The 17,840-nt window shown below is 41.4% G+C and overlaps 1 protein-coding gene across 8 annotated transcripts in view; it reads left to right on the top strand.

Moving 5' to 3' along the window:
* Positions 1 to 17,155, top strand: part of GLI3 (GLI family zinc finger 3) — a 255,063-nt gene extending 237,908 nt beyond the window's left edge. For all 8 annotated transcript variants that reach the window (XM_019539113.1, XM_019539080.1, XM_019539103.1 and 5 more), the window contains 5 exons: positions 2,626 to 2,775; positions 3,373 to 3,537; positions 8,861 to 9,151; positions 13,155 to 13,482; positions 14,867 to 17,155. In XM_019539113.1, the coding sequence (XP_019394658.1) occupies positions 2,626 to 2,775; positions 3,373 to 3,537; positions 8,861 to 9,151; positions 13,155 to 13,482; positions 14,867 to 17,148 (3,216 nt within the window). In that variant the 3' untranslated portion in view covers positions 17,149 to 17,155. The remainder of the gene's footprint in view (positions 1 to 2,625; positions 2,776 to 3,372; positions 3,538 to 8,860; positions 9,152 to 13,154; positions 13,483 to 14,866) is intronic.
* Positions 17,156 to 17,840: the final 685 nt, after the last annotated feature.

Raw genomic sequence — 17,840 nt, 5'->3', positions numbered from 1 at the left:
TCTTTATCAGGTTTCTTCTAGGCTTTACCTGAAGAGGAGGATCTTCATGAAAGAACAGAGAAGCTTTGTAGACAAGGTCCAAGAGGTGTTTGACACATAGGAGTATTGTGAAATAAAGTGCAAGTGCTTGTGGGAGAAGCAGGGAGAATGGGAAAGCAGTGACATGATAAGGGGTAGGGGGGTAGAGATGAAGGGAGCAGCAGCATCAGGCAGTGACCTGCAGGCAATCACAAGAAGCTTCAGTGGAGGAGCCAATGAAGGGACTTAAAGGTGGATGACATAGCTCAGCAGGCAAATATTCTTGCAGCTATCTGCCTTTAGCATGGATTGCAAAAGGGGTCACGTAAGACAGAGAGTCCAAAGAGCAAGAGGGTGCATGAGGAAAGCCAGGAGGTGACAAGGGATGGATGAGAATTATAGGTATACGTACTGAGAAACCATTTTTGACATGTTGTATAAAGTGAGCAAAGTTTGCACCCTGACTCGTGCAGGCCAGCACAGGGAGAAGGATGCTTTTGGAGGTAAAAGAGAACAAAATGAAGTGCTGGTCCTTACTCAAAATCAGGCCACATTCAGTTTGCATGATATGCACTAATTTTGGTTTTGTTCCTCCATTACAGTGTAGCTTTGTCCAGACAACTCACGATACATTTTATTTACAGAAAGATCTGACCAATAGTTGTTTTCATAATGGAATTTCATGCAGCTGCTTCTTTTTCTCTCAGGCAATAAGAGCACACATTAACCTTCCTGTACCGTTCTGATTCGGTTTCAAAACACTGGCCATCTGCACACTTTTGGTACAGGCACATGTAATATGAATGGACTACAGAGATATGCACTTGAAACATAAACTCTTAAAGATTACATGTTGTACGTTGTCCAGCACATCTGTTCTGTGCCTATGCTCAGTGCAGCATCATAACTTTTAAGAAATGGTAATAAAGTTTTGAAAACAGAAAAAGAACAGTCATCTTTTATAGGCAGCCCACATCTGTTTGCCATAGGGACCTTGCATAATTGTGAACATAAGTGATTTTATTTGTTTTTTTTATTGTTTTCAGGATTTTGAAAAGATCAGGATTATCTTTTTTGTGTTTCACTATGAACTACTGACTTTCTGTATGTCTGACTTTTCTATGAGCTACTTATGGAGCGGATGCTGATTTCATCTGTACTACTATCAAATTTAAACTCTGGAAAAAGTCTCAGTGCCTTAATTGAAACAGTTCCATTTTTTGAGACAGGCAGCCACCTAGTGGTAGAAGAGGGAAACAGACTTGTTTCAGAAAAATAAATGCAAAAAAATTGAGAGAGTCTGGTTGATGGTACTTTCCAAGAAATCCAGGAGAATCAGGCAGCTTAAGTGCCATTGAAATGCATTCCTTTAGGTAACTGAAAATTCTGGTTGTGAGCATTTGTGTGTATTTTAAAACTGAGAATTTTGACAGTTACACCTTTTTAAAAGTAAACTTAATGCTAAAATATGTATGCCCTGGCTCACTAGGCTCTCCCTGTACATAAAAACTTGAAAGAATTAAGTACATTTTTAAAATTCTTTGTGGCTCCAGGGTCTTATGGAATGGAAAGAGTGAAAGATATACAACAGATTCTGCTTTTGGATTCATTCATGAAGATCCCACTGACCAAAATGAGACCTGAGCATGTGCATGTGAGAATCAAATTTAGGTCTGAGTCTTCAAGAAATTGTAGGAGAAATCAGGAAAAACCATATTACAACATGGCAAAGAAATCTGGATTAGAAGGAACTCCAGTTTGTTTTTTTAAATAACTGAAGTCTATCAAACATACACTAAATTTAATACATGCACAAAACGAAAATACCGGTAATGTGGTGTGAGACAAATATTTTGTTGGAAGATCAATTGAACATTTTTACTTCACCTTTTTCTTTGGAGGCTATCTTGTTGAAAGCATGATTTTGCAAATCATGTGTTAGATAACACCTAAATTAAGTCTTTGGGATGTAAGTAGTACTTTGTGTGTGCATCTACACATGTATTAATGTGCTGTTGCTACTACACATTAAGTTAAGTACCTCTAATATGAGGTACTACATAAATGAGCAGTAGCCAGTGCTAATACATAGTAGCAATGGCACACAGTCTTTTTGTGATGCTTAATGTGCAGTAGACTAATTCTGCTGCACATTAGCACAGTTTTTGCCATGATGTGCAAATGTACCATAGACTGTCTATGGCACATTAAGTGTCTTGTGTAGACACACCCCATGTGAACTATGTAAATGAAGTCCTAAGTAAAATTATACAGAATCAATTATATAGAATCAATTACAATTCAATCAATTGGGATTGATTAAATATCTAAGACTAATCAAAAGCCTGTTGATGTCTATAGAAGGGACCACATAACACTTCATCTATTTTAGATTAGGTCTATAATTTACTTGGATTATAATATCTTGGGAGCAAAAGCCTTCTTTTTTTGTCTTATGTTTGGATCACAGTGAGGTCCCCGTCCATGCTAGAGGCTCCTATGTTCTATGGTAATACTAGTAACAGTAATTAATAGTGGTGGTATGATGTCTTCAGCAGAAGGGAGTTGCTAATGTGCTAACCTATCCTATGGTTTCTACCTCTGCAGCATATAAACAATGACCACATCCATGGTGAGAAGAAGGAGTTTGTGTGCCGATGGCTGGATTGTTCCCGGGAGCAGAAGCCCTTCAAAGCCCAGTATATGCTGGTGGTACACATGAGGAGACACACGGGGGAAAAGCCTCATAAATGCACTGTGAGTACACAACCCTGGACAGCTGGTTTTCACAGGTTTGACAGGCTGGGTCATGAAAATGCTTCTTCCCAACTTGGACTCCCAACATAGCCGTTCCACACCTGTGTCTGATCTTGTGAAAACAGCACCATATCAGCAGAGTAGCAGTTATTTACGTACTTTGCACAGAAGACAGTGACTACAAGAAGGTGTGAGATGATGATTCGATTAGGCCCAGTTTTCTAAATCTAAATTCTCTCCATTAAATAATTTAATTTCTCTGTAAAATGTGTTAAGTAAGGCAGAGGTGCTTTCATTGTTCATAGAAATACTGCTAAACCCCAAAATGCTAATGGATTTCTGAGTTAGTAACAATCTGTTCAGGTTTTTTTTTATCTAGACTATTTTTTCTCTTACAACAGAGGTTTTGCATTGCGCTGGAAATATTTTTTTCAAGTTACAGCGGACTGTCTTAACAAAAATGAAGAAAACACTTCCATCTATTGAATAAAATTACTAAGCTTCTAATCTTTGAGAATGTTTTATTATGTTGGGCTGTTTTACCTTTCCTAAAATCACAAGCATTTAGCATAATCCAGTTTTACATGTTGTCCACAGTTTGAAGGTTGTACAAAGGCTTACTCCAGATTAGAAAACTTGAAAACCCACTTGAGATCTCACACTGGAGAGAAACCATATGTTTGTGAGCACGAGGGCTGCAACAAAGCTTTCTCTAATGCATCCGATCGGGCCAAACACCAAAACAGAACTCACTCCAATGAGGTAAGCAAACATGTAGGCTGTAAGATAGCCTTAGCTATGCTGAGATATAATTGTGTCAAAAGAAGCTGCTGTAAAACACAACCAAAAAATCATCAGGAACATGAAGCAGGTCAGTTGCATATTGCATTCATCAGCGATAAATCATATTAATATTGTGTTGCTCTAAAGAGGCTTCTAGAACATTAAAACATAAGATTTGCCATACTGGGTCAGGCCAGTAGTTCATCTAGCCCAATATCTTGTCTCCAACAGTGGCAGAAGTAGACACTATAGAGGGAGAACTTTGAACTAGACCAGCTAGAATGATATATCCCCTATTCGTTACCCTTGTTGGCATCCACCATCACCGGTTTACAGATGTCTGAGAAGACATCTCCAAATGTTCTATCATCAATGAATTTGTCTAATCCCATTTTGACCAGGGCTATAGTATCCTCCTCCATCAATTCCTGTGGCATTGAGCTCCGCAAATTAACCACATGCTTCATTTTAAAAAAGTACTTTATCTTGTTTTAAATCTCTCTCCTACCAATTTCAGTGAGTGCCCCCTATCATTTTAGGACTTGGTTAACAGTAGTTCCCTGTTCATGTGGTACACACCCTTCATGATTTTATAGACCTCTATCATAATTCTCCTTTCCAAATGGAATAGTTCTAGCCTTTCTAGTCTCTCCTAGTCTGGCATCTGATCCATACCTACGATCGTTTTGTTTGCTCTTCTCTGTACCTTCTCTGAATTAGAAAATTCTACTACATCCTTTCTGAGATGTGAAGACCAGTGCTACATACAGTATTCAAGATGTGGGTGCACCATGGGTTTGTATAATGGCGTGATGATGTTCTCCATTTTCTTTTCAATTCTTTTCTTAAAGATGCCCAACATTTTATTGGCTTTTTTTGGTCAGTGCTGCACATAGTTCTCCAAAAATATCAGCTCAATCTACAATGACTCCAAGGTCAACTTTCTTGAGTTGTAACAACTAGTTCAGAACACAGTATTGTGTACTTAAAGATTTTTACTGTGCACACCTATTTCCAGGTCATTTGTAAAAATGTTGAAAAAAATAAGGCCCAGCACAGATCTCTGCAAGACCCCACTTCTGACCTCCCTCCAACCTGAAAAGTGACCATTTAGCTCTACCCTTTGCTTTATCCAGATCTCGATCCATGAGAAAACATTCCCTGCAATCTCATGGCAAATCATCTTTTTTAAAAGCTGTTAGTGAGAGACCTTGTCAAAAGCTTTCTGAAAATCCAAATATTATGGTAACTGGATCCTTCTTGCCCATGCGTTTGTTAATCCTTTCAAAAAATCAAATTAGTGAGGCAGGATTTCCCTTTATGAAAAACATGCTGACACTTCCCCAGCAGATCATATTTGTCTGTGCAACTGCTAATTTTACTCTTTATTATGGATATAGCAACTTGCCAGCGATGGAAGTGAGCCTCATTGGTCTGTAGTTTCCAGAATCACCTCTGGAGCCCTTTTTAAAGATGGGTGTTATGCTGGCACCCCACTAGTCCTCTGGCACACAGGCTGTTTGTAACAATTGGTTATATACTGTTTCCAGCAATTCTGCAGTTTTGCCTTTGAGTTCCTTCAGAAATCTCGGGTGAATGCCATGGTCCTGGTGACTTACAGGACTTAGTTTATCAATTTGTTCTAGTGTTTCTTCTGTTGCCAGTTCAATGTGGCCCAATTCTTTAGACATATATACTAGGAAGGAGTACACCTTCTACATCTTGGTCATCTAATGGCTTCTGATCATTTTATCAAAAATAAGAGAGAGGACCTAATGGAACTACTGCACATTAAGTTGTGAAAGATTAGTTGAAATCCAGTGATAATTTTTCTCACTTCCAGGCTACAAACTGACATTGCATTTGTCCCATGATAAATCACTTTATCCCAGGACAAAGGGAAGTCATTCAGATGTCCATGTCTGTTTTCCTAGGATAACTCCTAAAAAGGATCACAAGATGAGGAGTACTATCTGTTTATCCCAGGAAACTGCAATGCACATTCAAACAATTACCCCAGGATTGCATAAATGAATCAGTGGTAGAAAAGCGGCAGTGCATTTAGCTGTCCACTAAACTTTGATTAGAAGGGCAGTGTGTGCATACATCGAGGCCGGGATATTTCCATTTTGGTACAAACACAGGTACACCTTGAGAGACAAATGAAATACCTGTTCCTAGCCCCAGAGACAGAGAGGACAGTCAGGTCCCAAGGAGAGTTTGTGTGGTGTTGTTCTGTAGTGACATCTGCTGGCTCCCTGGCTGCTGCATTGACACTGAAGGGAGTTGGAGTCTGGCCTTGGGAGTTGAGGAATAGCCTCAACCAGAGAATAGAGTTTAACAATGTTCAACATCTCGCTAAAGGCATCCCTTTCAGAATGGGAACTACATTTCTTCAACTGCTGTTGGTAAAAGTAGAGGAATCTCAAGAGGTTCAGAGTTATATCCCTTCCTGTCCCCTCTACATCACTTCATTCTCTCTTTCTAGTCTAAATCGATTTTTCCTTAAGCCACGTCCTTCCCTTTTGCTCCATTCCCTTTCAGGCCTCGCAGAGAAGCAGCATTGTGGCTGATTGCCTGGGTTGGAACTTTTGGTGCCTCTTTTTCTGCCCATATCCCTCCATTTCTACAAGAAGCTCAGCTTTTCTGTGGTAGCCCACCACCAGACCTGTCACAAGAAGTCAGCACAGCTGAGAGAATTTCACTCTGTCTTGCATCTTTGCGTTACAAGTCATGCAGAAAACACTGCACACCTCTGAATTCAGGCTTTCCCCTGAAGTATGTGGTCTCTGCTGTCAGAACCTGCCAGACTTGTTGGTTCATGATAATGGATTGATTTTGAAGATTTTTACCAAAAGCAGGGTGGTCATTTACCAAACCTATCCACTACCTGAGCCGAGTTTCAGGCTGGCTCATACTTCAGCTCAAACAAATTGTCCGTTCCAAGTTGATTTGTGTGGCATAAGCAAAGCCTCATGAAAGGTGACTTTGATTGATGCACTTCCCTATTTAAGATCTAGATTTCACATTCAACAGTGAAACACTGCATGGAGTTAGCATTTGTTGTACATCAGTTCATCATATTGGTGATGGGTACAGTAACAAAAGCAAACAAACAACCCCACCAGAAATGTGTTTCACAGTGAAGTGAAGTCCAGGTTCTCAGCTGGTATAAACTGATGTGTGTCTGTTGACTCCAGCAAGGCTACACAGATTTACATCCCCTATAATGTTATTTTAATATTATAGAAGACACAACATGAATAGACTATCACAGAGTCCTCTCCACCTTACACTGGGTTATATTTAGTACTTACCAGAGATAACACTGTTTGGGATGGATAGACAGATGAGATAAGCAACTTTAAATGCAACTGGTTTTTTATGCTTCTCATTTATATGAAATGCAAAGAGAAATTCAGTTTCATCCAGGTGAATTTAAATGTCTATGACTGAAAACCTCATTAGAGGCGACTCAGACCTCTAGCCTTTCCTAGTTTGCTTATGGTCAGAGAGAATTCTCAGCTGCATATTTTCAAAGTTCTGCCTGAAATCCCCTTTTTGGTAGTCATGCTGGAAAACCACTCACCCAAATCCAAGACCATGAATTTAAGGTGACCCCCTAGTAATTAGATTATATACGTGGAAAACTATAAATGTGTTGTTTTCCAAGTATAGAATCTAATCATTGAAGAGTTGTCTTAAATTCCTCCCTCCACCCACCACTGTGGTGGAGAAAGCAGCAGCAGGCTGAAAACAGTCTTCCCCCCTTCCACTCCCAGACTACTTGCTCTCCCCCAGGGCCTGCTACCCTGCCACCTGTCTCCTCCTGTCACTGCCGTCTCCTGGTGCCTGGTATACTACTGGCAACTTTCCCCACAGAATCACCACTTACTCTGTGTAGTGGCTCTGGCTCTAGCTTTGGCCTGGGGCATGGAGCACCCACTGGCTTCAGCCCCAACCAGGCAGCAGTGGCAGCAGCAGCTCTGGCCCCCTCCCTGCGCCTGGCATGGGGCAGGAGCTGGGGCTAGAGCAGGGGCGGGCAAAATACAGCTCGTGGGCCAGATCCGGTCTGCCAATTGATTTGATTGCCCCGTTTCTACCAGAGCTGCTCCTGGTGCAGCTGCAGCTGCCTGGGCGGTTCTCTGCTTCTCTTGCCTCCAGCAGCAGCTCCTCCTCCTGCTCTTGTCACGGCGCTCCGGGCCAGGAGGAAGCTTCAGCCAGGCGGCTCCTGCCCTAGTGCACAGGGGTTCAGCTCCAGTTCCTGGCCACCTTCCACCCACTGGGCTGCCTGTGCCAGGTGTGTGGAAAGCAGCCAGGAGCTGAAGCTGAAGCCCTGTGCGCTGGGGCAGGAGCTGCCTGGCTGAAGTTTCTTTTCAGCCTGGAGCAGGAGCAGGAGGAGGCGAGGAGTAGAGCAGCACCCAAAAGGCTGCAGCCATGCTGGGAGCAGCCCCACCAGAAGCTGTGCATGCTGGCCAAGGCTGGGCCAAGGGACATGGGCTGGAGGAAGGTGTGGGCTGTGCCAGGTGGTAGTGGCTGGGGCTCAGCCCTATGCAGAGTACCCCAGTGGCAGCCGTGGACCACATTGGGCAGGCAAGCTCTGCTGTATGTGCTCCCTGCCCCCTCCTCTTTCCCATCATCCCAGACTGACTCCTGGGACCTAATGCCTAGGTAGCCCCCATACACACACATGCACATGCCCTCTACAGGGCAGGAAACACACCACAACCTCACTCCTTGATCCCAGGCTCACCCACCTATGTTGCTTCTGAATACCACTCCCCACCCATGGGCCCATCCCACATAGGGAGTTTCAGTGGTTGCTGCAAGGTGCTGGAGTGATGCTGACCTGGCCCATGACAACTCATCAGAACTACCTATGTAGCCCTTGAGCCCAAATAATTGCCCCCTGGGCAAACTCTTCTTGTTACGCCTCTTACTCAAAGACAGATTAACCAGTGGCCAGGTTCAATATGGGAAATCTGAAAGAACTTACCAACCAATATTATCATCGCTCTATGCCTTTAGCATAGATCTGACACTTCACTCCACCTAAGGATTTGCCCCTTTGTTCTTCTTCACATGCATAGCAATAACATGCACAGTGATATCTTTCAAATCAAGGGAAATGAATGGATTTCACCAGGTCTGATTAACACAGACAGGTTCCCAATGCCAGAATTTTGCCAATACATCCAGTCTAAAAGGTTATGATTGTCGCACTTAGTGCTCAACAGAATTATTAGAAATCTGACATGGCAACAGACCCACTTTCTGCATTTCTTTCCACCTTCTTCTACAGAAACCGTATGTTTGCAAGATACCAGGCTGCACAAAACGCTATACAGACCCCAGTTCTCTCCGGAAACATGTGAAGACTGTGCATGGCCCTGAGGCTCATGTCACCAAAAAACAGCGTGGAGATATCCATCCAAGGCCTCCACCGCCCAGAGACCCAGGCAGCCATTCACAGTCCAGATCACCAGGCCAGCAGACTCAGGGTGCAATTGGTGAGCAAAAGGACCTCAGCAACACTACCTCAAAGCGTGAAGAATGCCTCCAAGTGAAAGCTGTCAAGTCAGAGAAACCAATGGTATGCACAAAGCTGTGCTGTTTTCTTTCTGCCTCTGTACTGTCCCAATCAGTTAATAATTCTTTTATTAAATACTTCAGCATGTAAACTCAAGAGCAGACTTTTTTTGCCAAAGAAAAATGTTCATGTTACAATATTTTTAAATGATAATGCTTAAAAAGATTACATGTAGCTAATGCAATCTAAACTAAGTGTGATACTGGAATCTCTCACAAGATTTGTTTTTCTTAAATCTCCATGTCTTGGAGTTAGCTTATTTAAAGGAAATTTCAGCGTTCATTGAAAAGTAAGCTTCCAACTATCTCATTTGCTGGAGAAAGGCCCTGAAGGTTCAAACAAAACCCCCAGAAAACAAATAAAAAGAATCCAAAATTTATTATGTTTCCAAATCTCAAGATTTTGGAGGGCCTGACTCATGATTTGTGAATGCTTGAAGTTGGCAGTTCTGAAACTCAAACAAGTTAAAGCAATTTCTGTACAGAAGCCGCAAGGCGCGGATGTTATTTTAAAGTTAAATTACCTTAATATAAAATGGGCTTAAATTGAATTAAGTTTGTTTTCCCAGGGTTTTTTTTCCTTTTTTACTCATTTAAGCCAAAGGGGTTAGTAACTTTGAAGAGAGATGAGGGCTAGAGTGTTTTCTTTGCCTTGTAACTTTATCTTAAGGTGTGTTTCCATGTTTTGAAGATCTCTGTTAAATAATGGAATACTCTTTCCAACTACTCTTCTCTAGTGTACCTGCTCTCAACATAGGGCTAGAACTAGCTAAAAAAAATGTTACCCCATTCTCTAACACATCTGGCTTCATAAGCTCTTCAGACCCAGGCAATGGGAAATCAAAACAAACAAACAAAAGCTCACAATCATTTAGGCTTTGCTCACAGGATTAATTCTCAGAGTAGCTCCATCTCCTACTCATTTAAATAAGAGAGACACTCATGATTCACAAGACAGTCTTGTTGATGTTGAAGCCTATGAGCAGAAGCCATTCCTGTTTCCTTTGTTTACAGGAATAATCTATTGGTGTTAATGAGACTAGTTTAGTGAGTAAGAGATACTAACATGAACATAGCTTTCAGGAACTAATCTTAAAACCCTTAATTTCTTGAAGGGTATTTAATAGTATGGTGTCATTTAGTTGCCCTTATTTCTTGGTGTTCATTGCTATGTGACTCCAGACATACCTGCTGCTTTTCTACTAATCCAATGTCTCTTCTGTCTAATGCTCTTAAATGTCTTGTTCTAACTTCCTAAGGACAGTGGGTAATAAGGTGAGGGAATTTAAATTTTTTTGCAGTTTTCTCATTGCATTTTTTTCCTTCTTTTTATTTGCCCTTTTGCCTGCCATCTAGTCATTCCAGCCCACGCATTTCTGAGTATGATGTGCAGTGAGCATTTTGCAACATTTGTCATGTGAAAAACTGGATCACATTGGGAAAATACATTCAAATATATTTTTATCTGTCTTTTCGATATATAGCGTATGTATACATAAATGTATCTATCTATAGATACTCTCATTATGCCATTTCCATAATCATTTTCTCCATTTTGTGCTTCAGCCACTGTGATCAACTTGCATAGCTACAAGAACAAACTCATGACTGTTAACATCCTTTATCTATCTGGCATGGAACTGTTGTACAATAGGTGCAGATTCACTGCCCCTCAAACAGGGTATTCTTTATTGCTCTTACCAAATCTGCAGTGACCGAGATTTGGAAATTCACCCTGTTCCTAAAGTCTATCATAATTCATGTTAGAAATGATAACATTGTTATGGCACCTGAGTGCTCCTCAGAGCCATGCTAAGCCACAACTCACACAAGTCTAATACCTTTATTCAGTTTTTTTGTTAAAATTCAGAGGTGTCATTGATAGCTGCATAAAGATCACATGCCAACAGAAAATGCCAGAGAGTAAAATTGATACCTGCTTATGAGACTGTTCTTGAGAGCAAAATGATTTTGCATGTTATACAGATCTGTAATTCTAATAACTAAATGGTACATCCTGGAACAAAGTTGTTATTTTCTCTACCAACCTACTTATATATCTACCCACCTACCGATCTGTCATACGAAGAGTTGTCTCATTTTCAGGAGAGACCTTCATGATTACATCAAAGACCCTCTATTTTATAGGAATCAGAAAACTAACACAACAAAATAATTTTTTGTGAGTGTTTGTCTTTTTTATTTTAAAAAGTAATACGAATGTATGGCAAGTCTACATCCTGGTATATTTCCATGCTGGACTGAGATCTTATCAGATTCTGCAAGCCAAACACGGGAAATCTTGCATAAAGAGAAGTAGATACATGTCTTCCCACTGAATCTAAACTGGAATGATTAGTTTGTAGGGCTTTGTGAAGCTTTAGTCTCTGATTCGATTTGGTGGAGATTCGGCCCGATTCAGTGGCCAGATCTCTGAATCTGAATCAACTCAGGGGACCCTTTAATCTCTCCAAATCGAATCAGAGCCCTCCAAATTGATTCAGAGAGATTTGGGGAGATTCGGACACAGCTTTAAATGTTTTTTCTACATACCTATAGGTAGCAGGCAGCTTGTGAACACTGCGATGCTGGGACAGATAAAGCGTTGCAGAGGAATGCGGGGAGGGGGGGGTGTCATCAGCACACTCAGCAGCAGACCTGGAAATGGACCAGAAGCTCTTCCGGTTCACTTCCCAATTTGCCAGGGAGCGCACGCAGTGGCCCCCTCAACTCCCCGGCTCGGCGATTGGCACCTCCTGGATCTGGGGGGGGCACTTAGGGCCCCTCCCATGGCTGATCACTGAGCTGAGGCATGGGGGGAGACCCCAGAGTGCACCCCAGTGGACCCAGCAGTGGACCACAAGTACTTCCAGTCCATTTCCGGGTTTGCCACTGAGCATGTGGAGGGGCTCCCCGCACTCCTGCGGGACTCTCCACGTGACCCAGCATTGCAGCATTCACAAGCCGTGCTAGTACCTCGAGGTATGTAGAAAAAACTTTTAAAGCTGTGTCTATTCTCCGAATCAGCATCAAACCTTCAGATTTGGATTCGGCCAGAGCGAATCAGGGACAGTGATCCAAATCAACAAATCAAATCACTTTCCCTGATTTGGGCCAAATCAGAATCCGAATCGAATGGGGCCTGCTTCGCACACCCCTATTAGTTTGATTGTGCTAAGAGCACACAAATGGTATGATTTTCACATTAATGTAGGAAAACTTGTATTCAACCAATAAATTATTTTATTCTAACTTTATATTCATCTAACACCATTGTAACAACATTGCCTGCTCCCAGCCAAATCATGCAGTTCTGTTTGCTCTGCATTCATAGGGTCCTATGCTCCTGTATGAAGGGTGAAGCTTCCTTCTTTATTTACAAAACGACAGCACCTATTATATGGAGATAGGATAGAAAACTGAAGTCCTCTGTACTTATTGTTAAAAAAAAATTATTGTAAGGGAGCTAATGTAAAAGCTGATATTATGCTGCAGTCTTTTATATTATAACTTGTTACCACCATGGTAGTAATGGTCACTGTTTACATCCTGAAAATGATGTAACAGTGAATACGCACTCCCTGAAAATTATCAAATCTTTCTGCTGTACAATTTTTTTTTAATCCAGCACTATTCAATGCTGATAGACATAAGACTACCTATTTTTTCTCCAATATTTTCAGTTGAATGTAGTGATCTGAGACCTTTCAAGCCAATATCAGCACTATATAGATGTAACATTCTCTGTTATTAAATATTAAAGATGAATTTTATCACTGAGGTTCACAATGGCTTCCAGTTATGCTTAAAGGTCAAGCTGTCATGTAACAGAGTCTTTTAAGGAAAGATCCTTGTCATCCATTTAAACTAAGCAGTTCTGTTCTTTTGTTTTTATTTCCTTTGGCTCCATATTGAGTCAGGCTTGTGTTCCTGATACACTGAAAGAACTTTGCTAGCATTCATTGCCTACTCCTAATTAACATTTCTTTCTTATTTCACTTAAATAGACATCTCAGCCAAGCCCTGGTGGTCAGTCTACATGCAGCAGCGAACAGTCCCCCATCAGCAACTATTCCAACAATGGGATCGAGCTTAATTTGACAAGTGGAGGTAGTGTAGGAGACCTCAGTGTCATTGATGAAACCCCAATCATGGACTCTACCATTTCCACAGCAACCACAGCACTTGGCTTACAGGCCAGAAGGAATATGACAGGGACCAAATGGATGGAGCAAGTCAAATTAGAAAGGTTGAAACAAGTTAACGGGATGCTTCCACGACTGAACCCCATTCCACCTTCCAAAGCCCCAACCTTGCCACCTCTCATAGGAAATGGTGAGATATACATAATTGAAATAACCTTATTTTCATTCTTTAAAGTAGTCAGTTTAAGGCTTGTTTTTGCTATCCTTACACAAGAACAGTATGGCCAATAACTGTTTAATTTACCTAGGAGCTTCCAGGCCAGCCCCTAAAGTCATCAATAGATATGCATATTTTTCCCCTTTAAACTTAAATTTTACTACACTGGGGGAGATGATTTTATACTCATATTTTATATTCCTGAAGAATAGTGGTCTGATTATTATGATTGAAGCCATAAAGTAAATTCCCAATGTCATTATAACTCTGCACCCATCCAAGGCAGATGAATTAGGTACCATAGATTTTTTTTTTTGTTGGATTCTTTCAAATGAACTTTGAAACCTCAGATCCTACTTGCTTGTTTGTCAACATTATAGACCACATTTTTAAAGGGGTTTCAACATATTTAATTGCACATGCACAAATAATGGTATATGAAGGTGGCACTCTGGAAAAAATGCACGTACAGCTTAGTATTTGAGTTATATGGAGGCCATGTTGGACCTAAAGATTCCATAGCACTTTTTGTAAGAGATGGGTTCGTTCCCATGGCCAACTTATCTGCTCTCAGCACTGTTGTGTAGCCTATTATGTATCATTGGATTACCACTATCAACCTGAGACATTTTGTGACATTTTATATGTATGTGATTTATGCAGTGCATTCAAGAAAAGCAACTGTGTAAAAGTAATGGTGCTGATAATGCTATGTTATTTAAAGAAGGAAACTGTGAAAGATATTTTCCAGTTGTTTTCAATAATATGCAAATATTTCAAGAATTCTTAAATATTTGCCCAAATAATATCTCATTTGAATAACCTGCCATTTGGGTTTAGATTATGGATGCTGGTTCACTTATCTGTCTACTTCAGAAAGCTATAGAGGTTTCATAAGAAGATGAACTAATTGTGCCCTTTGGTAGTGGTAATGAGGGTAGCTCCATCAAAGGCAAAGGGACAATGCCAATTGACAATAACTGCAGATCTGACCTAAGATTTTTTGTGCATATTTAGCCCTGTTCCATTTAATTAAGAAAATTATTTTGGTTTCCTAGGATCATAAGGACATTTTTTAAAGCATTTTACTTGCTTCAGACTATAAGCACGTCTTACAGTAATTCTTCCTACACCTCTACCATCACAGTTCCCCTGCTTTACCTGTGGCATTATATTTTGTGGTTGTATCAGGCTTGACTGAGTAGACAGTGGATTTATGTAAGAGAGTTTGGATAGGAATGATCCTGCCTCAGGTTGGGGGCTTGGACTAGAGGACCTCTGGAGGTATTTTCCAGGCCTGCTTTTCTGTGATTCTTTATTAACCTCTTGTTTGTTCCTCTGTGATTTTTACTTCCAGGTACCCAGTCAAGCAGCAGCTGCAGTGTAGGGGGATCCATGACTATTCTACCCAACAGAAATGAACTTTCAAATACGGACATCACAGTGTTAAATATGTTGAACAGGAGGGACAGCAACACTAGCACAATCAGTTCAGCCTACTTGAGCAGCCGTAGGTCCTCTGGTATTTCACCTTGCTTTTCTAGTCGCAGATCCAGCGATGCTTCCCAGGCTGAGGGAAGGCCTCAGAACATGAGCGTTGCTGATTCCTATGACCCCATTTCAACTGATGCCTCCAGGCGCTCCAGCGAAGCAAGCCAGTGTGATGACCTTCCAAGTCTTCTCAGCCTCACACCAGCCCAGCAATACAGGCTGAAAGCTAAATATGCAGCAGCTACTGGTGGACCCCCACCAACCCCACTACCTAACATGGAGAGGATGAGCCTCAAAACAAGGATGGCACTGTTGGGTGACTGCAGGGAGTCTGGAGTATCTCCTCTGCCTCCAGTAAACATTCCTCGAAGATGTAGTGATGGCGGGGCAAACAGTTATAGCAGGAGGCATTTTCTGTCTCATGATGTACTAGGAAATGGGACAAGGAGAGCCAGTGATCCTGTTAGAATGGTCTCTGACAACCTATCGCTTCCTAGAGTCCAGCGTTTCAACAGTCTAAATAGCTTTAATTCTCCTGCGTTGCCTCCATCCATGGAAAAGCGCAACTTTATTCTACAGAACTATACCCGCTCTGATGGTGGCCTGTTCCGTAACTTCAGCTCCCCTTGTCCTCCAAGTATCAGTGAGAACGTTGCTCTGGAGGCTGCTACCATGGAAGCAGACGGTAGTCTAAATGATGAGGATCTTCTGCCAGATGATGTGGTTCAGTATTTGAATTCCCAGAACCAGGGCATATATGATCACTTGTCAAACAGTGCCCTGGATAGCAACAAAGTGCATCACAACTCAGTGATCGGGAGCAACAGTTTTGAGCAGGCCCCTCCACCAAACAGTCAACAGACCAGCTCCGAAGCAAACAAAAGTGACCTGCCAATTCAATGGAATGAAGTAAGCTCAGGAAGTTCTGACTTGTCTCCTTCAAAACTAAAGTGTGGTCAGCGTTCTGCAGTCCAGCAAAATCGAGCCTTTGGACTATATAATAATATGATGGTCCAGCAGCAGAATCTGGAGAGAAATGGCATGGCCCAACAAAATGGTTATCAGAGTGCTACAGAAAGCAACAGCCTATACAGTTTACAGCAGAATATGATGATTAGTAACAACAGTGGTAGTTTTTTCAACATGCAGTCCAATAGGCTGTATGGTGAAAGCATCAACAGGCAATCAATAATTTCTGGGACAATGGACAATTCTTGCAGCATGGTGGCTCAAGGGCAGAAGTTGAGGAACAATAACTTGGCAGTGAATGGAAGCCAGCAAAATTTTGGTCACCCTCTGGTGACAGGCGAGCAATCCATGAGCATGGCTAATGGGATGCAGAGCAAGAATATGATAGAACAGGAATACTTGCAAAATCAGCCAGGAGGCGAAGGCATTCATTACCAGGGAGTCAGTCAGTCTGGTCAAATGATATTAGGTCAGGTTAGTCCTACCTCACAAATCAGCCTATATCAAGGGCCACAGAATTGTCCTCCAATGTCTCACAACCTTGGTAACCAGCAGTCAGGTTTGTTGGTGACAAAGGGTTGTCAGCCATGTGCCAGCTATGGTGGCACCAGACGACAAAACATGTTGAGAAACACCCTGCCACAACAGCAAGGACATGTAAGTGATGCAAACCAGATATACAGGGTAAATGGCATTAAGATGGAGATGCAAAGTCAATCACAACAGTTCTGCTCTAACATGCAGAATTACTCTGGTCAGTTATATGACCAAACCATGGGCTTTAGTCAGCAAGATATGAAAACAGGTTCTTTCTCCATTTTGGAAGCTAACTGCCTGCTGCAGGGGACTGGTACTGCAAACTCATCTGAGCTTCTTTCCCCAGGGGCTAACCAAGTGACAAGCACTGTTGACAGCATTGACAGCAGCAGCCTAGAAGGGGTGCAGATTGATTTTGATGCTATCATAGATGATGGGGACCATGCCAGCTTAATTTCAGGAGCCCTGAGTCCAAGTATCATTCAGAATCTCTCACGCAATTCCTCCCGCCTCACCACTCCCAGAGCGTCTCTTACATTCCCAGCTATGCCCATAAGCACAACCAACATGGCTATTGGGGACATGAGTTCTTTGTTGACCTCACTTGCAGAAGAAAGCAAGTTTCTTGCTGTTATGCAATAGACATGGAAAAAAAAAAACACTTAGGAGATAACAGATTAAAACAAAGTGACTCATATTTTTTAGTTGTGTATGTATTTTAGCAATCTCATCTCACCTAAATGGGATGTGTTTCAAGTATATTCCTTTTATGGAATAAGGACTTTGAAAACCCTAAAGTGTTCTAGGGAGAAACTGTCTTCCATTTCAGTTTTCAATCAGTATTGTTACATCCACTCCTCTCTCTCTTTCTCTCTCTCTCTGTCTTTCTCTCTCTCTTTTGAATGTCTGTATGCTTTCTTTTGTTCTTTTTTTGGCTTTTTTATCGTAAAACAATGTAAACGTGACGTGCATGGGGGGGTTTTTTGTTTGGTTTGGCTTTTTTAAAGGAAAGTCTAATTAAATGATTTTGCAATGTTCTGTTACAAAGAAGAAACACAGTCTCTTAAAATTGCTGCCAATGTTTTTATTTCTTTTTTAAAACATGGAGGCACAAAATAACCAGGCACAATATAAAGAAGATAGTAAGTGAGTAAAGAAATCAGCTGTGAATTCCTGACAAATAGACAACAGGTTTACAAACAGAACTGCTTGTGATACTCCCAGGCTATGTTTTTATAGCAGTTGACAATAGAAGCCTGATGCCCATGCAAATAAGAACTGAAGAACTTCACATATTTTTGTCCCAAACAAATATATGAGGGATTGTTGTTTTT

The sequence above is a fragment of the Crocodylus porosus genome, unplaced genomic scaffold (assembly GCF_001723895.1).
Source record: "Crocodylus porosus isolate Cpor-Errol unplaced genomic scaffold, CroPor_comp1, whole genome shotgun sequence".
Taxonomy (NCBI): Eukaryota; Metazoa; Chordata; order Crocodylia; family Crocodylidae; genus Crocodylus; species Crocodylus porosus.
This window is presented reverse-complemented; position numbering and strand designations above follow the sequence as displayed.